This window comes from Gopherus evgoodei, chromosome 1, assembly GCF_007399415.2.
Source record: "Gopherus evgoodei ecotype Sinaloan lineage chromosome 1, rGopEvg1_v1.p, whole genome shotgun sequence".
Lineage (NCBI taxonomy): Eukaryota > Metazoa > Chordata > Testudines > Testudinidae > Gopherus > Gopherus evgoodei.
Genome location: NC_044322.1, coordinates 214351662 through 214375008, shown reverse-complemented (window position 1 = coordinate 214375008; position 23347 = coordinate 214351662). Strand labels below are relative to the sequence as shown.

General features: G+C 45.5%; 1 protein-coding gene across 1 annotated transcript in view; it reads left to right on the top strand.

Moving 5' to 3' along the window:
• Positions 1–23347, top strand: part of MAN1A2 (mannosidase alpha class 1A member 2) — a 309610-nt gene that overhangs the window by 143637 nt on the left and 142626 nt on the right. Inside the window, exon 4 of the mRNA XM_030535069.1 lies at positions 10673–10791. Coding sequence (XP_030390929.1) covers positions 10673–10791 — 119 coding nt within the window. The remainder of the gene's footprint in view (positions 1–10672; positions 10792–23347) is intronic.

The following is a 23347-nucleotide window of genomic DNA, read 5'->3' as shown; positions in this document are numbered from 1 at the left end:
GAGAGGACTTCGGTCTCATCCCACTGGCTAACCATAAGTCATACAAGCAATTCTCTTAGACACTCAGTTTCCCAGTATCATCACCAGTGCCACTTGTTATGGGGATGAATGCTTATGAAAACCAATACCCCAGTAAAAGAAAAAGGTTCTCCCAATCCCAAAGGACCAAGCTCCAGACCCATGTCAATATACAAGTCAGATCTTACCCACAAATCACGCCATTGCCAATCCTTTAGAATCTAAAATCTAAAGTTTTATTCATAAAAAGAAAGAAATATAGATGATAGCTAAAATTGATTAAATGGAATCAATTATTACCTACAGAAATGGCAAAGTTCTTGGTTCAGGCTTGTCGCAATGATGGAATAAACTGCAGTTCAAATCAAGTCTCTGGGGTACATCCACAGCTTGGATGGGTCATTTGGTCCTTTGTTCAGAGCTTCAGTGTAGCAAGGCTCCTCCAGAGGTAAGAAGCAGGACTGAAGACAAAATGGAGGGGTTTCCAGGGCCTTTTATATCCTCTGCCATGTGGAAGGACACCCCTTTGTTCTTACTGTGGAAAATCAGAGCAGCAAGATGGAGTTTGGAGTCACATGGGCAAGTCACATGTCCACGCATGGTTCAGTTCTTTTACAGGAAGAGCAGCCTTTGCTCACATGCTACCTTGAACGTTCCCAGGAAGACTTCTCATGTGGATTGGAGTCTCCCAAGGTCCATGGTCAGTTAAGTGTTTCTTAATTGGGCATTTAATCTGCAAATTCCTTTTTCAAGAAGCTGACCAAATGCTTCATTAATGCTACTTAGAATCAAACACACTGAGATACAAGTACATAGCCAGTATTCATAATTTCAACTACAAAATTGATATATGCATACAGATAGCATAATCATAACCAGCAGATCATAACCTTGTCTTAGACACCTTATTTAAGCTCCTTTGTACAAGATTTGGTGCTACTATATGACCTTAGTTGCAACAATGATCTATATGGTCACAGTTTATGTCAATAAGTCACACTAACCCCATAGTCAGCCGGTTACTAAAGGGGCTCGACAGGTTATACCCTCACGTCCGTCATCTGGTTCCTGCCTGGGACCTCAACTTGGTCCTTTCTAGGCTTATGGGGCCCCCTTTTGAGCCTTTAGCAACATGCTCCCTGCTCTACCTCTCTTACAAAGTCATGTTCCTGGTAGCAATGACATTGGTCAGGAGGGTGTCCAAGCTCAAGGCCTTGACATCAGACCCTCCCTACACCATGTTCTATAAAGACAAGGTTTAGCTCTGGCCTCACCCTGCTTTCCTCCTAAAGGTTGTATCGCAGTTTCATATCAACCAGGACATCTTCCTCCCAGTGTTCTACCTTAAGTCTCATTCCAGTGGAAGGGAGCAGAGACTCCACTCTCTAGATGTCTGCAGGGCGCTGGCCTTTTACATCGAGAGAACAAAACTGTTCATAAAGTCGGTCCAGTTGTTCATAGCAGTGGCAGACAGGATGAAAGGTCAACCAGTTTCATCCCAGTGCATCTCGTCATAGATCATGTCCTGTATCTGTGAGTGGTACGACCTGGCAGGTGTTCCCGCACCTCCAGGCACTGCGTGCTCTACCAGGGCACAGGCTTCATCTACAGCGTTCTTGGCTCAGGTTCCCACCCAGGATATCTGCAGAGTGGCGATGTGGTACTCCATACTCACTTTTGCCAAGCATTATGCGATTACCCAGCAGGCCAGAGATGATGCAGCCTTCGGAAGAGCACTACTTGAATCAGTGGACAGCTCTGACCCCACCTCCTGAACTTGGCTTGGGAGTAACCTGATTGGAATGGACATGAACAAGCACTCGAAGAAGAAAAAACGGTTACTCATGTCTCATAACTGTTGTTCTTTGAGATGTGTTGTTCATGTTCATTCCAATACCCACCCTCCTACCCATCTGTCGGAGTAGCCAGCAAGAAGGAACTGAAGGGATGGCAGATCGGCTGACCTCTATATTGAGCGCCAGGAAGGCACGACTTTAGGGGGCACCCAGACCAGCCCGATGGATGCTGCGAAGGGAAAAATCTTCCAACCATTGTGCACGTGCACACGCACACCTGATTGGAATGGACATGAACAACACATCTCCAAGAACAACAGTTACAAGAAGTGAGTAACCGCTTTTTACTCATGAAGTCAGGAAGCTTCTTCAAGGAACGATTCTTTTCTGGTCCAGACAGTACTTGAGGCTGGAACTGGTGCCCATTAATATGTTCCTGATAGTAGACCATAACAACAACATGAAGGATACCTTTTCCATCTGCTGTATCTTCTGGCTAAAATTTGTTTTAAAAGGTGCCAAAAGTTAGACTCCTAAGACCGTATTTAAACATCTAAATAAGTGGTTTATTTATCAGAAGTGCTGAGTACCTGCAGTTGTTATTGATTTCAGTATATTTCATAGGGATCAATAGATCATCTAGTTTGACCTCCTCTATGTCACAGGTCATTAAATTTCACCCAGTTATCATCTTTCACCCAGTCTCATCTTTTCTGAAACCTCCGAGTTCACATTCTTAAAATACATTAATATTTTAAATACAAGTTTCAGCTGAACTTTGTGCTCGTGATCAGAAATCAAGTTAGGTAAACTGAAGGGGAAGCAGCATGCTCAATGGATTGAGGTACCAGCTTGGGCCTGGAGACCTAAGTTGTATTTTAGGCTCTCACTGACTGACTGTAACCTTGGGATAATCACCTCAGCCCAGATGCACGAAGGGATTTAGATGGCAAAATCCCAGATATAGGTGCCACTGTTATTCACAAAAAATCCACTGAGCTACTGTGTAATTTAGTAGATGCCTAAACTCATTTGGCACCTAAATTTTCACTGTAAATATTCCCTAGGCACCTAAGTTTGTGTTGCTGGGCTTGCTGCCTCATTCTAGGTATCCGGATGCTTATCTCACATCTACGCCCCAGTGTGATCCATGAACCTGGGAGAGATATGTGCTTGCCTGCTTGTCTTGCATGTGGTACAAGCTCTGGTAGGCATGTTCAGAAAACACCTACTAGATCAGGTCCCATTCAATATCCAGCCAAGGGAAGAGGTGGTGGTGCCTCCTTTGTATCTGTTAGCATAGCGGTTAGAGCATTCACCTGTGGTATGACGGCATCACCAGGGCACCCCAGTATTTCTCTGTCTCGACAACTGGCTGCTCATGCAGATCATCGTATCAGGAGGTACAGTTGGTGGTCCTTTCCCTGCTCAGCCTCTTTCAAATGCCTGGCCTTCTGCTCTGAAACAGCTTGAGGACACAATTTCAAATGTGATGCATTCTTAAAGCAGTGATCAGAGCCACCAATAATGCTTTTCCAACTATTCTGTTCTTACCTCAAGTCCTGAGGAAAATCAAGCAGGCCAAAGTATCAGTAATGCTAGTCGTGCCCTGGTGGCGAAGGCAGTTTTTGTTTACCAGCATCCTTTAGGTGGCTTCATGTCTCTGCATATGCATCCAGCCATTTCCAATCCCTCCGACTCAGGACAATGGCAAGACCACCCATTCCAAACCAGCATTCTTCTATTTAATAGCTTGGTATTTGGATGGATGATGAGCCCAGAGAGAGATCTTGTTCAGACTCAGTACAATCCATCCTCAATAACAGCAGAAGTGCTGTGAGAAAATGTTCTGCAAAATGGAAGAGATTTTTTATCTGGTGTCGACATTGTCAGATACTTCCAGAGGGCTAAAAAATTCCTACCATTTCAGACTAGCACCTTTTTCTAAAGACATTATGTCTGTCAGCTCACTGTGTGTGCATTTGGCTGCGATTAATCCCTTTCATCTTCCAGTGGAAAACTGTTTGGTCTTCACCCACCATACAACTGTGATGTTTCTGAAAGGCCTTTCCAGAACCTTAACTCCTGGACTGTAACCAATGTCTAATATTGTCAGTGCTCATGAATCCTCCATTCAAATCTTCATCTGTTTTTGAAGGTGTCTATCCTGATTGCAGTCACCTCCATCAGAAGTATAGGTGAGCGTGGGACTCTTATCACAGACCTTTCCTACACTGCCTTCCATAAGGATAAGATTTCTTTGAGGTTACACCCCAAATTTATTCCAAAGGTTCCCTCTTAACTCCACTTGAATCAGGTCTACGCCTACCCATTTTCTACCCAAAACCTCACTACGCCAGAGAAGACAGGGACTCTATTCTCTGAATGTCCACCAAGCCTTAGCTTTCTAGTTGCAAAGGACAAAACCCTCCAGGAAATCCCTGGGTTTATTTGTTTCTATTGCTGAACCGATGAAAGGAGAAGCAGTCCCGTAATAGAGACTTTCTAAATGGGTTTCAGGTTGCATTCTGCTGTGCTTTATGCTGAACTAGACATCTCCCTCTCAAGGTGTGTAATTCAATGGCTTCTCTTCAAGATGTTCCCCTTCTGAAGATCTGTAGTGCAGCAACATGGGCGTCAGCGCATACCTTTACCAGACATTACATGATGGTACAAGCTTCTTTGGCACAGCAGTTCTGCAATATATGGTACAGCACAGTTTCTTGCACCCCTCTCTTCACTGGGTACTGCTTGAGAGTCACCTTGGGTGGAATATACATTGGGACTGTCACTCAAGAAGAAAGTTAGTTTTATAGTAATGAGTTATTTGAGATGTGTTATTCCTGTGTGTATTCTGTTATGTGCCTTCCTTTCCCTCTGATTTGGATCCTTTCCGAAGATGATTGGTGGTAGAGAAGGAACTGGAAAGGCAGGCAGTCTGTGACATCCCTTATGCCCTTGGGTTGGAGCATGAGGAGGTGCAGGCACAGACCAACAGACACTGCTACTGAAAAATCTTATGCCGTCAGGTGAGTGGAGCGCATGCATACCTTGAGCAGAGTACACATAGGGACTACACATCTCAAAGGACTGCAGTTTAATTTTCTCATTGTGGTTTAAGTGCTTATTCATTGCATTTTATAGCTCTGCTGAAATCATATGTGGTAGTTTTATATACACTGCATATTTTCACTGACTTATTTTGAGACACTTATTTGCAGATTGGAATTAAAATTCATTCTTCAATACATTTTCTTAAACATTATCTTGTTCATTGTGAACCATTAAGAGATTTTATAACAAAAATGTTTTCAATATTGGCAGCTTTATTGCCAAAGCCTTGTTAGAGATGGAAAAGGAAATTGAGGTGGAAAATTGTTTCAATTTTCATGTTGTGGATTTTTTAACTGGGGCTTTAATTCTCTGCCTGTTTCACATTAGAGGTCCTGTTCCTGTAAATAGAGGAGTTTGAAGTTTATTCTTTCAGAGAGGTCAGAGAGAGACTTTATGCTTGGATCTCTGGAAAAGCCAGACTATACTTTCTCAGTCTACGCAGATTAGGTTTTATTAAATAATCCTGTTCAAATGTTGGTATTTTAAAGATGTAATAATTAGGCCTAATTTTGAAAGAGTCGTTAGTGGCTCCACAGTTATAGTGCTGTTTTTTTGAGTTAAAGTATTGTTTCAGTCACTTTGTTTGAATTAGCCCTCTTCCTATAGAGGAGGTACAACTGCCTGCCTAGATGTATCCCACTGGTTTTCCTGCAATATGGTTGCCAGGCATCCAGTTTTCGACCCGAACATCCTGTTGAAAAGGGACCGGGTGGCTCCCATTAAAATTCCAGTTTGCAGTGCAGCAGGGCTGGCAGTCTCCCTGCAGCTTCTGGGAAGCAGCTGGCATGTCTTGCTCCTAGGCGGAGGGGTGGCCATGGAGGCTCCATGTGCTGCCCCCACCCCAAGTGCCACTCCACAGCTCCCATTGGGTGGGAACCATGACCAATGGGAGTTATGGGGTGGTGCCTGCAGGTGGTGGGACAGCATGCAGAGCCTCCTGGCTACCCTCCTCTTTCTAGGCGCCAGAGGGACACATCACCACGTCCTGGGAGCTGCCTGAGGTCAGCACCACCCAGAGCCTGAACCCCAAACCTCCTCCTGCACCCCAATCCCTCGGCCCCAGCCTGGAGCTCCTTCCTGCATCCCAAACCCCTCATCCCAGCCCAACTGCAGAGCGCACACCCCTAGCTTGAGCCCTCACCCCTTCCTGCACTCCAACTCCCTGCCCCAGTTGAGAGCCTCCTCCCACAGCCTGAACCTCTTATTTCTTGTGCCACCCTGGAGCCTGCACCCCCATCCCAGAGCCTGTATCCCCTCCCACACCCCAACCCCCTGCCTCAGCCCAGAGCCCCCTCAGCCATGGCCCTACCCCAGATTCTGCCCTTACCTCCTCCTGCACGCCAACCCCCTGCCCCAGCCTGGTGAAAAATAAGCGAGGGAGCTAAAGTGGGGGAGAGTGAGGGAGAAAGGGTGTGGGGAATGGAGTGAGCGGGGGCAGGGCCTCAGAGAAGGGGCGGGGAGTGAAGGGGCCTCTGGGAATGGATGGGGCAGGGGGCAGGGCAAGGTGTTTGCTTTTCTCCAGTTAGAAAGTTTGCAACCCTACCCTGCAAGCCCCTGAAGCAGTTGAAGTGTGAGCCTGGAGTGCTCTGAGCAGCTGCTGTTGCTTCCCTGTTGGCCATGAGGTGAATCACAAGAAAGGGAGGAGAGTAATTCTGCCTGCACCATTACCTGTTTCACTATTAGGCTGTAGAAGAACAGAATATGTGCTCAACTGAGACTGCCTGAGCCCAGGGGAGCACTTAATAAAGGATGGCTTTGCTCCCCTTTCCCTATGGCCAGGCAGAACAGTCCAGGAGAGGAGAAGAGAAGCTGAGACAACCAGTTACTGCTTCCTGATTCTCTATCTGAGCACATGTGCAGTGTAGAATAATTTGGGGTTCCCTTCATGACCTTCCCCCTCCATGACCCTTATATGTTTGACTCCAGCCCCAACATTCCTGTGTGTCAGAAACTACTGAGGGGGAAGTGTGGGAGCTCTACACCTGTTGTGGTCTCTCCTAGTCAAGAGAAACCCTAGCAGGGGACTTGTGTTTTCCACTCACTTTGCTCTCTCTGGAAGCACAACAGAACAGAGATATTGCTCCAAAATATTGATTTTTGTCCTCAGCCTTTTAAAAATATTTAACCCACAGTGTTCCTCAAGAAAGAGGTATTGATTTACAACATGAGGTTAGTTTGCAAACATCTAAAATAGGGAGTAAGTGCCTAGATTGAGGTGAAACAGAAGACTACTTGTGTGGAAGAAGGAGAAAAGATGAGTAAATTAATAAAAGTAAACTTAAGCAAACTTTCAAAGTTGCATTGAAAGGAAAACTGCAGTGTAGTGTGAAGTACAATATACAAAATCTACTTTAGGACAATGTTATTTAGGTTTCATAGTCAATAACTTATACATTAGGAAATGTCATAGTAAAGGTTGCCTGTATAACCCTGAATTTTCCCCCCTAGTATATATGTATTGTGCTAGTCTTGAATTATTTGGTCAATAACCAAATATGCAATTTATCCCAGGGATTAGTACTTCTCTTGAGTCCCAGGGACAGCAGTAATTACCCATCACTGTTTTTAAGTCCTGGAGGAGCTGTGGTAATGCACCCCATGGAGTAGAACACAATCCCTAGCCTACAATGTGACATATAGCATTTATAAAGTTATTCCAATCATCCCCAAAAATAATGCTTGTGGTTGCAATCATTCTGACATCATAATTAAGGCTGAATTCTACTTTGCACTTCTGGTAGGGATTCAATCTTTATTTTGTATGAAAAATACAGTACATCCTTTCCGAACTTACAGTGCTTATTCTTTGAATACTGAATGAATTTTCTGAGAATTACAAGTAAATCCATTAATTAATTTCAGTTTACATTAATTAAAAAACTGGTCCTTTAAAATATTTAGCAACTGTTTCAGCCTTTTTTGTCTTGAATGGTTTTGACAAAGAAGTAACACTTCAAACTTTCTACATATAATTAACATTCATTTAAATCTTGTGCATAAGTTATATTTGAAGAAATTAGTTTACATAAGACCACAAGCATGGCCATAGCGGATCAGACCAATAGTCCTTCTAGCCCAGTATCCTCTGTTCTGTCAGTAGCCAGTGCCAGATGCTTCAGAGGCTGTGAACAGAATAAGATCACCCCCTGTCATCCAGTCCCAGCTTCTAGCAGTCAGAGGCGTAGGGCTGTAATTAAGCTATTAAAGATCTAATTTTTATTCCAAGACAAAAAATTAACGGAGTTGAGTTTATAATTACGTATCAATAATTGAGGGTAGAAAAAAATTACAGGGATATTGTGATTATCCCAAAATCAAGTACTACAAACACAGGAAATTCAGAGATATGGCCATGCTTGAAAGAAATCCAGAAATATGAAGTTGAGAAATGCACAATTAAGACATTGTTGGGGGGTTTGTGTCTGAGTCCAGCTGTCTCTCCCAGTGGTGAGGGTCTGTGGCCGGTGGTAGGGGAACCTGGGTGTGACATTCCCCAGAGTACAATCTGAACTGTTGGACACCTGTATTTACTCAGTTCACTAACCTGGGATGCCTCTGACACTGCTTCATTGTGAGAGCAACCACTCCTGGTCTGCTCACACACAGTCTCCAGCATGTAAATCACTCCCCGCTGTACTGTATGAGTGTTATAGCCAGCCATTCATGAATTACATTGCAGGGCAACACCAGCAGACTCTCAGTCCCAGACTTACCCCCAGAAATGTGCATCTTGTACTGCCCAGCCCTCCCCTGGACAACACAAGCTCATATTAAGTCTGTCATTTATTAATAGAAAACAATATGTACAAATCCTGTTATTGCAAATGAAGCGTCCTAAACACACTGGTTTAAATAAAACAAGTTTATTAACTACAGAAAGATAGATTTTAAGTGATTACAAGTAATGAGGCATAAAAGTCAGAATTGGTTACAAAGAAAAAAAGGTAAAACACAACTAACACCTAACTTAATAAGCTAAGTGAATTCAAAGCAAAATTTTATCTCACAACATGCTTTAGCAATCTTACTGGCTGCAATACCTTCAGCTAGGATCTCTCCCCAAGTTCAGTGGTAATTTTCTTGTCCTTCAGGTATTGTTGATGCCATGAGTGGAGATGCCGTGAGAGATGATTTGGGGCCTCTGTTCCTCATTTTTATCCTTTTTCTCTTCTTTGAGAATCATCTCCAGCTGGGTTCAGGAGACAAAATCTGGGGAGATGGGAACTTGCAACTGCTTCTTTGTCAAGATATAAATTTCTCGCTCACACCCTTTTTTTCCTGCCAAAGAATGTCTGTTTAACCAGGTGATAGTCTCTCTGATTTTGTTGACACCTGTCTGATGTGTCAGTTTGCCTTTTGTCTTCGAAGAACTAGTTTGTGCCTGCTTTTCTAAACTTGGAATATGTCTCAATAATGTTATACAGTAGAATCTTATAACTTTACATATGATGGTGCCACACATATTTTACAAGGACAGTAATGATCAGTAAATCATGGGTTTTCAAATGATACCTTACAAGGCATAGTTTGTACAAAATGTATCTTAGTCTTGAAAAAAGGGTGAGCATAGTGATACAGACTGTTACACCAGGCCCTCCTTGCTGTAGCAAGTTCCAGCCCAGGGTCCTCTGATTGGCAGTCAGATAGGCAGCCTGGGAACGGGCACCACAAAGCCTGCTTGATGGGTTGCTTCCTGCCCTGGCCTCTACCATCTTAAGTCCCAGCAGGGTCTGCTTATGGACTCAAAAAAGGGGATTCTCCCTAACTGTGATCTGGAAGCTCTTCTCCATGGTCCGCTGTTCCCAGTCTCTACAGGGGGCTTCAGTGGCTCAGACATGGGCTCTAGTCCAGGTGTGTGGATCTCCTGCAGCCTCTGTGCAGAAGCTACTAGTGTAGGACTCCTCCCATGCCCTAGCAGCTGTGACTGAACTAAGCAGCGCCCTTTTGAGCTCTGCTTTCATTGTTAGCATGCCCAGCAGGTGCCTTTTGGGCCCAGAATTGCATGTTAACCCTTGATTCCCCACTGTGGGGCTTAATACACATAATCACAGACACCCAAACCTTGTCTCTCCCCTGAAGTGATTCCAGAAAGGAGAGGATAAAAAAAGATTGAATGTGTCTTTAAAAAATCACCTTAATCTAATCTGGGACAAGAAACACAAAAATGCTTTAATCATAATTGTATAGTTATTGCATAGCATCACTACAGAGTACTGATACATATCTGGAACCTTAACTGCATCTTAATGTAGTTTTTTGTCTGGAATATGACACAGTGATGGTAATTGACAGTTACCTTCAATAAGTAAGACATGCAATTAGCTAGCATCAGTGTTTGCAAAATTCAGTGTAATTCCTCTGCTAAGTGTGTGCAAAGGATTACTGCAGATACTTGAAATTACAGTAGATCTCTTAGGTAAAACTTTTTCCCCAGTCCTGTCCAAGAATCCCCTAATAGGTATTTGAAGTCCTTGTAACTGCCTGAGAATGTGGTTGTTCATCTTCTGATAAGGAAATCAGATAAGAATGGTCTTTTCAAGTTTCACTTTCCCTTTTCCCCCAAAACCCAAATGTGTGGCCTTCAGCAATGCACCTAAGCATCAGGGCCTTCAGGCCGCTACCTACTTCCTGGTACTATCACCTAGTCAAGATCTAAGACTACTTTGACTGTTTATTTTTGTCTGTGACATTTTTTTTCCAGTAAAATAATCACTTCTAATAGAAATCTTATTTTTTGCTTGTAGGAAATTCACAAATGGGTGCTACCATAGTAGATGCTTTGGATACTCTCTATATCATGGGGCTTCATGATGAATTCAGAGAAGGACAAGACTGGATTGACAAAAACCTTGATTTCAGTGTGGTGAGTAGAACATCTCCTTGCCTTTCACTGGTCCTTTTAAAGGTGTTTTGAGAAAACATACTGTAGTGCTCCCAAGGGGGAAAAAGTTGTTAAGCTGGAACTATGGTTGAGGATACAAAAAACATTTATTAGAAAGACCTGAAATTCAATTTTGTGGCTAAACTTCAAAGGACTTACTTTTTATTTTTTTTTTGTTTTGAAAAGTGAATATCTGTGGCTCCCTAACCAAGAATGTCTTTCTATTTAATGTGTTTAAAAGTTAGTAATTGTCAAAAGATGGATAATACTTAAATGTTCCATGAGAGATATTAAAACCTCTGCAGAAGAAGTAAGTACAAAATTATTCCCAATACAGATCAAATTATAAGCATGTTACAACAGCACCAGAGTATTCAGTTATGGAAGGAGAAGGGGTTTTACTTTTAAAATTGTGGTGCATGAACAACTTACAATATTTCAGTCCAATTTTTTATTACAAGTTTCTAAGGTATATAATCTGATGTATCCCAGAATAACAATCAAAAAACACAAAACAACAATGACAAAACAAGACACACGTGTAATAACCATGAACTGGTTACACACACACACACACACACACACACACACACACACACACACACACACACACACACACACACACACACACACACACACACACTCCTTCCGTTCTTCCCAAAAGCTCAGCAATGCCTAGTTGGAGGCATCAAGTGACCTTGGGACTTTAGGCTGTACCTCTGATTCAGCTCACTATGTGGATGCTCTTGCTGTGCTACAACTTCCCCAGTTGGCCACATGACACCATCATACACAGAAAAAGCATCCTCTTCCTTGTCTGTTCCTCTTTCAGTAAGCAGTATATCTTGCTGGTGAACAGTACATTCTCCCTGTGATAAATGCATTTGGCATGCTCCTTAGCTTGTAGCCCGGAAGATCATGCCACAAGCATTCAAAATGGTTCCAGATCCCCATCTAACATAGACTGCCTGTCCAGGATAGAATGCCTAGAGCAGGGGTTGGCAACCTTTCACAGGTGGTGTGCCGAGTCTTCATTTATTCACTCTAATTTAAGGTTTCGCGTGCCTGTAATACATTTTAATATTTTTTGGAAGGTCTCTCTCTATAAGTCTATATATAATATAACTAAACTAGTGTTGTATTGTAAAATAAACAAGGTTTTCAAAATGTTTAAGAAGCTTCATTTAAAATTAAATTAAAATGTCGATCTTGCGCCGCCAGCCCTCTCAGCCCACTGCTGCTCTGCGGTTCTGTTCACCTAGGCCGGCAGCGGGCTGAGCAGGGCCTGTGGCTGAGACCCCAGCTGGCAAGGTTCCAGCAGCCAGAACACCAGACCAGCAGCAGGCTGTGCGGGGCCAGCTGCTGGGACCCCAGACCGGCAGTGGACTGAGTGGCTCAGCCCATTGCCACTCAGGGGTTCCATCCGCCGGCTCCTGCCAGCCGGGATTCTGGCTGCTGGACCCACTCACTCCGCTGCCAGTCTGGGGTCCCGGCCCTGCCCACATACAGTGGGTACCTACCTTCTCCCTGGTTCTGGCCCATTCTCTTCCTCTCTCTGCACTGAGCTGATGGCAGGAGTGCACTGAGCACAGGGCTGGGGGTGAAGGGTCTGGCCAGAAGCTAGAATGAGGGAGGGGGCAGGAGATTTAGATGTGGGGGCACTTACCTGGGCAGCTCCCATGTGATGTGAGGGAGTGCAGGTGGGAATGTGGGAGGTGTATGCAGGAGCTCCCATTTGGTGCTCAGGGTGAAGGTGGGGATGTGGGGGGTGCATCGGGTGTGGGGGGACTGGTGACGTGTGGGGGTGCAGGTGTCAGGGCAGAGGGGGACTGGGTATGTGTGAGGATGCCAGAGTCAGGGCTGAGGTCGTGGGGTGTGTGTGAAGAAGTCAAGCAGAGGTCTCGGTGTGCATGATGGAGGTACAGGGCCAAGGGTAGGGGCCTGGGGAGTGTGTGGGGATGGGGCTGCGGGGCTCAGGGCAAAAGGCTGGGCGTGTGTGTGTGTGTGGGGTCAGGACTCAGGACAGAGGGCTGGGTGACTGCCCCCCTCAAAACCTCCAACCCCCTCGCTCCTTGTCCCCTGACTACCCCTCCTGGGACCCCTGCCCCTAACTGTCCCCCAGGACCCCATCTCCTATCTAAGCCTTCCTGCTCCTTGTCCCTTGACTGCCCCCCTAGGACCTTACTCCCTACCTGTCCCCTGACTGCCACAACCCTTATCCACACCCCCACCCCCAGGCAGACACCTGGGACTCCCATGCCCCATCCAACCGCTCCCTGCCCCCTGACAGGACCTCCAGAATTCCCGACCCATACAACCCTCCCCCTGCTCCCTGCTTGCCACAACCCCTCTCCACACCCCTGCCTCCTGACAGCCCCCCCACCCCGAACTTCCGACTCATCCAACCCCCCCAGGTCCTTGCCCCCGACCACCTTCTCCAGAGACCCCCCCACCCTAACTGCCCCCCCAGACCCCTCCTTGCTTCCTGTCGCCTGACTGCCCTGACCCCTGTCCATCCCCTGTCCCCTAAGAGACCCCAGAACTCCCATGCACCCATCCACTCCCCCTGCTCGCTGACTTCCCCTCTCCAGCCACCCCCCCTTGAGATCCCACCCCCTATCCAACCCACCCTGCTCCCTGTCCCCTGACTTCCCCCACTCCTTATCCACCCCCCCTCTCCCAGTCCTGGACCCTTACCTTGAGGCTTCAAGCAGAGCCAGATACACTGCCCCGGCGGGAGCGCACAGCCCCGACCCTCAGAGTGCTGTGTGCATGGCGGCAGGGCTCCGGGTGAGTGGGGAGCATCTTTTCCTCCCCGCAGAGCCAAACGTTGGCCTGCGGGAGCGCGCAGCCCCAGCCCCCAGAGCTCTGCGCACACATGGCAGGGCTTCAGGGGAGGGAAGAAGGCGGGAGAGGGGCTGGCGGATTGATTTTTAATGACACACGGAGTCCCAGCAGGCAGTCGTCGTGTGCCATTAAAAATTGGCTCGCGTGCCATAGGTTGCCGACCCCTGGCCTAGAGTCTCTTATGGATATGCTTGTTGAAACTCATGTATTTCCTAATCACATCAGTTGTTTTCAAGGACAGTAAAGGAATCATTATAAACAATTTGGTCCTACTAGCTTGGCTGAAGAGCTGATAGAAAGTGCTTACTCCGTACTTTCATGAGGCATACTCTGAATATCATGTAAAGCAGGACTCAGTGCAAAGGTGTATTTCAGTGTTCCTCTAATATGTAAGCTACATGTTACTTCAGAGTCTCATGCAATCTTTCCACTATCCCATTTCCTTGGCATACACAGCAGATTTATAATGAAATGTACTAATTCTCATCAGAAAGCCTTCAAACTCTTTTGGTACACGTGAAGGGGTACCACAACAGCACCGAAAAGGTTAACTATGCTTTGCAGGCTGGGGAAGCCCCATCCCTCTGACCCTGCTGGGCATGCTGAGCCTGGAGGCAGGATATAAAAGATAGCAGCCCAGCTCAGTCTGGGGAGGCTGATGACGGGGAAGGATGGAGACTGTGAGTTCCCTGCAGGGAGTTGCTACAAACCCTGACTACGGGACTATGGTTCACATGGTGTGTCAGTATATTCTAGTTGTAGTTGATTACGTGACCGGCTACCCGGAGGCCGTCTCACTACGGCCACCTCTGTTTTATCTTCTTGTCGAGGATGGACAAGTATTACCAGCCACCACATAGACACCATTCCTGGACAAAAATTCCGCAACATCTCCCACTTCCCCAGAAAATGTGGGAAGTGGTCCAGAAAGAACTTGGGGCAATGCTAGCCTTGGGAGTAGTGGAAGAGTCCTAGAGTGAATGGAGAAGCCCCATACTTCTGGTCCCAGAGCCCAATGGGACTATGAGGGTCTGTATAGATTCTTGGGGGATCAATGCCATTTCCCGCTTTCATGCCTACCTGATGCCATGGGTGGATGAACTGCTGGAACAGCTGGGTAGTGCTAAGTTTCTATCAACACTAGATTTGACCAATGAGTAGTGGCAAATACCCCTGACCCTGACTTCCTGGCAGAAGACAGCCTTCCCTACACCACTCAGTCTATATCATTTCATCACCATGCCCTTTGGGTTACATGGGGCTGTGGCTACATTGATGGACCAACTGTTGCAGCCACACCGACAGTATGCGGCAGCTTATATTGACGATATTGTGGTCTACAGCACAAGTCGGGAGGAACACCTACATCTCACCGTGGTCCTACAGGCCCTGAAGGAAGCAGGACTCACAGCTAACCCCACCAAGTGTCCCCTCGGGTGGAAAGAAGTGACCTACTTCGGATACACGGTGAGGGTGGGGCATCTCCGCCCCCTGGTGGACAAGGTATAGGCCCTGAAGGACTACCCCACCCCTACAACGAAAAGAAAGGTAAGGAAGTTCCTGGGTTTGTCTGGAAACTACAGACGGTTCATGCCAGACTTTGCCACAATAGCCGCCCCCCCTCTTACCTCACAAAGAACTCCTGGCCATGGAATGTCTGATGATTGGAGGATTGTGAAAGGACCTTCCAGACCTTGAAAGAGCGACTCACCCAAGAACCCATCCTGTTCCTCCCAGACTTCTCAAAACCCTTTATTTTACAAACAGACGCCTCAGAAGTGAGGCTCGGAGCCATTGTTTTTCACACAATGGACAGTCAACCTGTGGAACTCCTAGCCAGAGGATGTTATGAAGGCCAAGTCTATAACAGGGTTCAAAAAAGAGCTAGATAAATTCATAGAGAATAGCTCCATTAATGGCTATTAACCAGGATGGGCAGGAATGGTGTCCATAGCCTTGATTTGCCAGAAGCTTGGAATGGGCCACAGAGGATGGATCACTTGATGATTGCCTGCTCTGTTCATTCCCTCTGAAGAACCTTGCATTGGCCCCTTTCAGAAGACAGGATACTGGGCTAGATGGACCTTTAGTCTAACCCAGTATGGCCATTCTTACGGGCTATTGTAGGAACAAGAGGGGGAGAAACACCTGGTGCTGTACCTAAGCCGGGAGCTATGTCCCCGAGAAGTCAGGTACTCCACCATCAAAAAGGATGCCTAATAGTAAAATGGGTGATAGAGGCTTGACGGTATTACCTACTGGGAAGCCCCTTTCATCTTATTATAGACCATGCACTCCTACAGTGGATCAACACCATGAAGGATTTGAACTCATGGATTATGAGATGGTACCTCGCCCTCCAACTCTATGAGTTCAGCTGGGGGATGGGGGGACGACAATGGGGATGGACCCCCACCGGGTCCTGTCTTGAGAGGTAGAGTGTGTGATGGGGCGTGCCTACCCCACACCAACCCAAAGAAGGTTAACTATGCTTTCAGCCTCAGGACTTGACCGGCTTCAGAATCGCCTCCACTCTTCCATCTAACCCTACATGACCCAACATCCTGTGATGGGGTGTGTCTATCCTGTGACAGTATGTAAGCTATACTGTTATCTGAAACAAGACTCTCTGGTAAGCCAAACAGAGCAAATAAAGTAATTAGGCAAGAAATGGGCTCCTCTGAGGTGTCTTGTGAAGTTATGACTGCAAGGGGATAACATGAGTAATAATCTGAAATAGTCAATGGGATATAATCATGCAGTGAAATCAAGGGGCCAGTACTATCCACTGCAATTCTCTGCTATGATCTGTCTATGACTACCGGTTTCAAAGGATCCGGAGGAACAGATGTTGTATGCACTTTGTGGGCAGAGCATGCCTTCAAATGATGTTCAATGTCCGTGCATAACCTTGGCCACCAACCATGACTACGCAGAAGTTTTTTCATCTTTGTAAATCCCAAATGTTCTTCATGAGCCACATCTAGGACTTCTTGTCACAACAATCAACTAGGCTCCTCTGCATAACATATGTTGAGTAGCACATGTGTTTCCTGTGAATGTTGAACGAATTTTATAGAATATAGACAAAAAGTTTTCTTAAAAACTGGGTCCATCCAATCTGCTTGTACAGCTCATATCACCTTGCACAGTTCAGCATCTTTAAGTCCCCCCTAAGTCAATTGGCATATCTTTCAATAAAAGGCATATGGTGTACTCTGCAAGGGTGCTAACCCAGCAGAATTTCTCAAAAGTATCAGCAAATAAATTACATCTTCCTTTGCTATGTACCAAATCAAAGTCATATTGGTGCAACTGAATAATCCACTACTGCAGCTTTGCACTCAGCAAGTAAATGGGCAAATGATTAGTTTCTAAGGTGAAATATTTCCCCACTAAGTACACCTTGAAGTGTACAATAGCAAAAACTATTCCCAAGAACTCTAGTTCAATCTGGGAATATTTTCCTTCCATCAGTGTCAGAGTACAGGACACAAATGGAATCAGCCATCCCTCCTGGAGCATAACTGCACCCAGACCTCAATTTCATTATATACGTTTGAATTATTGCCAGCTTCCATATATTAAAATAAGCATGGGATTGGATCCAACAAAGGGCTTTGTTTCTTTAGTCTGAACCAACTGGCCTGGCCCGTGGTTAAATCCCACAGCTAGGGTGACCAGACAGCAAGTGTGAAAAATCAGGACGGGGGGTAATAGAACCCTATATAAGAAAAAGACCCAAAAATTGGGACTGTCCCTATAAAATCGGGACATCTGGTCACCCTACCCACAGTGGTATGGCAAAGGTACTAAAATGAGGTGAACACGGCATCCTATATATTGAACTAGGCCAAGGAATGAACATAAACTGCTACAATCAGTGGATAATGATAGTGAAGCAACAGTCTGTAGTCCTTCAGGCATTTGTTTCACATCATCAGCCCACAAAGAATGCCCTACAAACTACAGCAGCTTTTGCAAAACGGCACTTGGCCACATTCAACTTTATGCCATCTTGTTGGAGTCAGGTTAGCACCTGATCCAGAATAACACTGTGCTCAGGAAGAGTCCTAGCCAGAGTCATCCTGTCCAGAGGATGAACCGGGGCAACTGCACCAGCACCACACTTTGGGGGGGTCCCGTGCTTCAGGACATGGGGTCCAGGTCTTGGCACTGGCAGCAGTGAGCGATGGGGCCCCAGCCTGCCCTGCTCCACAGAAGCCGGGAAGGGGTGGAATGGGGTTGGGGAGGGGGCAGAGCTGGGGTGGGAAGGTGTGGGGCAGGGCGGGAAGAGGCAGAGCAGGCACTTGGGGGAAGGGATGGAGTGGGGGCAGGGCCTGGGCCAGAGGAGTTATCCCAGGCCCCACCCCTCCCAGGGATGGCCCTAGTCTTAGCAAAGACAAGAATGTCATCCACATAGCAACATGCACCCTGGATGTAATCCAGAATCTGAGACCTCTCTCTGAAATACTTCAGGAGCAGAGATCAAGGCAAAAGGGAGTTGTTGATAGCAGAACCTCCCAAATGGCAGCTGAAAGTTAATGACAGCTGCAAAATTTCAGCCAAAGATGTTTGCCAATAACCAGATCAGTAATCCAACACAGAAAAAAAACAGGATCCACTTATTGGGCAAGTCATCTCTTTGAAGATTTGCAATTGAAACTGCTCACATTTCACATTTATTAAGTGCCTGTAATCTGTGCACAATTAAATATCACTATTTTTCATGTGTATGTTGTCATAAACAGATAGCTAAGGGTTAATGTTCTTTTACCTGTAAAGGGGTAACACCAGTAACCTGAAACACCTGAACAGAGGACCAATCAGGAAACAAGACTTTTTCAAATCTGGGTGGAGGGAAGTTTGTGTGTAAGTTCTTTGTTCTTTGTTTTGTGTCTGACCCTCTCGGCTCTAAGAGTGATCTTTCTGTCTCCTGCCTGTCTAATCTTCTGTTTCCCAGTTGTAAGTACAAAGAGATAAGACAGTAGGTTTACGTTGTTTGTTTTTTGTATTTACATGTGTGTAGTTGCTGGAATGTGTTAAATTGTATTCTTTGTGGATAAGGCTGTTTATTCATATTTCTTTTAAGCAATTGACCCTGTATTTGTCACCTTAATACAGAGAGACCATTTTTATGTATTTTTTCTTTCTTCTTATAAAGCTTTCTTTTTTAGACCTGTTGGAGTTTTTCTTTAGTGAGAATTCCAGGGAATTAAGTCTGCAACTCACCAGGGAATTGGTGGGAGGAAGAAGTCAGGGGGAAAATCTCTTTGTGTTAGATTTACTAAGCCTGACTTTGCATACCCTCTGGGTGAAGAGGGAAGTACTGGTGTTTCCAGGACTGGAAACGGGGAGGATGGAGTCCCTCTGTTTAAATTCACGGAGCTTGCTTCTGTGTATCTCTCCAGGAACCCAGGGAGGGAACACCTGGAAGGGAGAAGGGGAAGGGGGGGAAATGGTTTATTCCCCTTTGTTGTAAGACTCAAGAAATGTGGGTCTTTGGGGTCTCCAGGGAAGGTTGTTGGGGGGACCAGAGTGCCCCAAAACACTCTAATTTTTTGGGTGGTGGCAGCTTTACCAGGTCCAAGCTGGTAACTAAACTTGGAGGTTTTCATGCTAACACCCATATTTTGGACGCTAAGGTCCAAATCTGGGAAAAATGTTATGACATATGTTCACTGGGGTGAGCTCCAGTCCATAGGTCCTTCCACTTCCTGCAGGATATCGTTATCTTTCATGTGCAGTTCTGCTCAGATTTTGCTCTAGAGGTACATGACATTCAGGTCATGTGAAGGGCTTAGTGTTCAAATCCAACTGCAGAGAGTATGCACTTCTTATGCACAGAATGCCATCACTGTTAAATAAATCCTGGTGTCTCTGGACAATACTTTGGGTATCCCCTTCTATTCCAGTCCACATAAACTCACCTGAGATGTCCTGTACAAGTTGCATAATACCAAGCTGTAAGCACAGATTGTAGGACAATAATGGAACAGCATTCACAGTTGTACCTTTAACAATATAAAACTTACAGTCAACTTTATTATAGCTTTGTAGAGCACAAAGCATACAGCTTTATCCACTGTCTGCAAGGCATACAAATTCCAAGCTTTTATAACCACTGTCTGTAGTCAGGAAAATGTCCAGATTGTGAACTAACCCAGAGGAGAGAACGTTAACTTCACACCCATATCAATCATGCACTTCATTAGTGTACTGTTAATTTCTACTGTATGGGATACCAACTCCAGGGCTTTGCCACATGAGAAGTTTATGCTAAAGGAAACATCAGGGACCCTGGTTAAGGTGGTCTTATGCAGCTCCATGTTCGCCATATGCACTTCAGGACTCCTGTCTTCATGAACCAGTGAATCTAGCATGCTAAATTAAGGTGTCTTTCCTTCCCACAAGCCCAGCACATAGCAGTTCTAACTGGCAGGCAGGGAAATTGGCCAAGTGACCCATACTACCACTCAAGAAACAGAAGCTGGCAACTTTCACTGCTGGGGCCATGGAGCAACTGTAGGTAGTGTTGTATGACTGAGCGACATAAGGAGGAGCAACTGACAGTTTAAGCATAGACACAAAAGTAGCAACAATTTGAGATGTAGCACCTCTCTCAGCCCAAGCCCTCTCAAATACCTCACTCTTAGCAACCTTGGCAACAAAAGTTAGCAATCTAGCATCTTCAGCCAGGAACTGTTCACCCAGGTGGTCATTAGCTATGCCAGTCACATAAATATCCCTGAGCATGATCATTATAACGTCCCGAAATTCACATTCCTGGGCTATCCTCCGCAGATGATATGCAAACTCTAATATGATTTTGTTGGGCTGCTGGCAAGCTTAAAAAACATTTTCCTTCTTAACAGAACAGAATCTCTGGTGCCAAAATGCTCATTGAGGCACTGCACGGTTGCATCAAAGGAAGACTTGAGCTCCAGGAATCCATTATAAATATCAATACCACCATGGCCTAAGCAGTTCTGCAGCAAATGTAACCTAGTGGCATCGAAGAGTTGAATAATCTGCTCATAGTTTCAAAAAGTCCAAATAAAGTATCACTGGTCAACAGCTGAAGGATGTGCTCCAGGCAGCATGGTTTGCAAAATAGAAGCATTCATCACTATAATGTTATGCTCTGATGCACCCCAGTATAGCAGTCCAGAAAACAAACAAACCACCAAAGCAAGACACACATAGAATCATAGAATATCAGGGTTGGAAGAGACCTCAAGAGGTCATCTAGTCCAATCCCCTGCTCAAAGCAGGGCTGCCCAGAGGATTCGGGGGCCTGGGGTCTTCCCCGCTGCTGAATTGCCGCTGAAGACCTGGCACTTTGGTGGCAGGTCCTGGCGCAGAAGGACCCTCCACCGTCGGTCTTTGGGGCACTTTGGCGACGGGTCCCAGAGCAGAAGGAACCCCCGCCGCTGAAGTGCTGCCGAGGACCCGGAGCGGAAGAAGCTCCGGGGGCCCGGGCCCCGCAAGACTTTTCTGGGGCCCCCGAAACGAGTGAAGGACCCTGCTCCAGGGCCCCTGAAAAACTCTCATGGGGGCCCCTGCGGGGCCCGGGGCAAATTGCCCCACTTCCCCCCCCCCCCCCCCCCCCCGTGGGCGGCCCTGGCTCAAAGCAGGATCAACACCAACTAAATCATCCCAGCCAAAGCTTTGTCAAGCCTGACCTTAAAAACCAATAAGGATGGAGATTCCACCACCTCCCTAGGTAACCCATTCCAGTGCTTCACTACATTGCTTCTTGTTCTGTCATCTGCCACCACTGAGAACAGCTTAGCTCCATCCTCTTTGGAACCACTCCTCAGGTAATTGAAGGCTGCTATCAAATTCCCCCTCACTCTTCTCTTTTGCAGACTAAATACCCCAGTTCCCTCAGCCTCTTCCCATAAGTCATATGCCCCAGCCCCCTAAACATTTTCATAGCCCGCCCCTGGACTCTCTCCAATTTGTCCACATCCCTTCTGTAGTGGGGGGACCAAAACTGGACACAATACTCCAAGTGTGGCCTCACCAGTACCGAATAGAGGGGAATAATCACTTCCCTCAATCTGCTGGCAACGCTACTACTAATACAGCCCAATATATTGTTGGCCTTCTTGGCAACGAGAGCATACTTTCCTCAGAAGGTGTCAGATAATTATATTATCTGAAACTAGAGACCCATATACAGTAGCAGAGATGCTGTGGGCATAATCTAGTCCAGGGGCTCTCAAACTGGGGGTCGGAACCCCTCAGTGGGTCACAAGGTTCAGGGCAGCCAAGAGTGGGTTCGGGCCCCAGTGAAAATTTTTTTTCAGGCCCCGCAGCAAGGGCGGACCAGCTAAACAGGGCCAGGGAAGCCGGGCCCCCCGCTCCCTTCCAGACCCTCGGGCCCCTGTAATTCACACTGGCTTCCCCACTCTCTTGTTGGCCCTGACGTGGTTATTACATGGAGGGGTGTCACAAGCTATTAGCCCTCACATGAAACCTGGCTTTGCCTCCAGTGTTTATAATAGTGTTAAATATATTAAAAACTGTTTTTAATGTATAAGTGGGGTCACACTCAGAGGCTTGCTGTGTGAAAGGGGTCACCAGTACAAATGTCTGAACTGCCATGCAGAATGGATTGATTTCTAAATCAAGCCAGTCTGTTTTATGGTTTAAATATGATTTAAATTTAGGATTTATGATGAAAACTCTTACACTGTTGGGAATTTATTTAACTTCCCATATAAGAAGTCACATTTCATAGGGCCAGTGAGCCTTCTTATGTAAGTAAAGATACCTATGTGCGTCTCTGTAAGATTATTTCTTTAGACTGTACAAAGTAGGTAGAAAGAAGCATAAAGTAATTTTTTAAATTAAAGTTCATGCCACATTTGTATTCTGCTAGTACATAAAGGTTGGTTTCACTATAAATTCCTGTTAACACAGTTCATAACTTGGTTGTAATGATTGGCATGAAATAGAAATCTGCATGAAAAATGTCAGCAAGACACCATATTTTTCCACATATGAAAAGAAATATTTTTCTGATTCTAAAATAGAGTGTTCATGTTTTCAGGAAGTGGATATTTCAAACTCAGCTGAACTTTTAAACAGGAATGATACTTGAGCAAAACTTTAAAATATTCCATATGAGTAGTGTGTGAAAACTTGAATAAATTTAGTTGTAAAATATGAAAGTTATGAATATTTGATAGTATCTACAAAATGAGGAGTCCAGTGGCACCTTAAAGACTAACAGATTTATTTGGGCATAAGCTTTCGTGGGTAAAAAAAAACACTTCTTCAGATGCATGGAGTGAAAATTGCAGATACAGGCATAGATATAGTTCACATGAAGAGAAGACAGTTACCTTACAAATGGAGAACCAGTGTTGACAAGGCCAGTTCAGTAAGGGTAGATGTGGTCCAATCCCAATAATTGATGAGGTGGTGTCAATACAAAGAGAGGGAAAATTGCTTTTGTAGTGAGCCTGCCACTCTCAGTCCCTATTCAAGCCCAAATTAATAGTGCTAAGTTTGAAAATGAATTGTAGCTCTGCAGTTTCTCTTTGAAGTCTGTTTTTGAAGGTTTTTTTGGTTGAAGAATGGCTTCTTTTAAATCTGTTATTGAGTGTCCAGGGAGATTCAAGTGCTCTTTTACTGGCTTTTGTATGTTACCATTCCCGATGTCTGATTTGTGTCCATT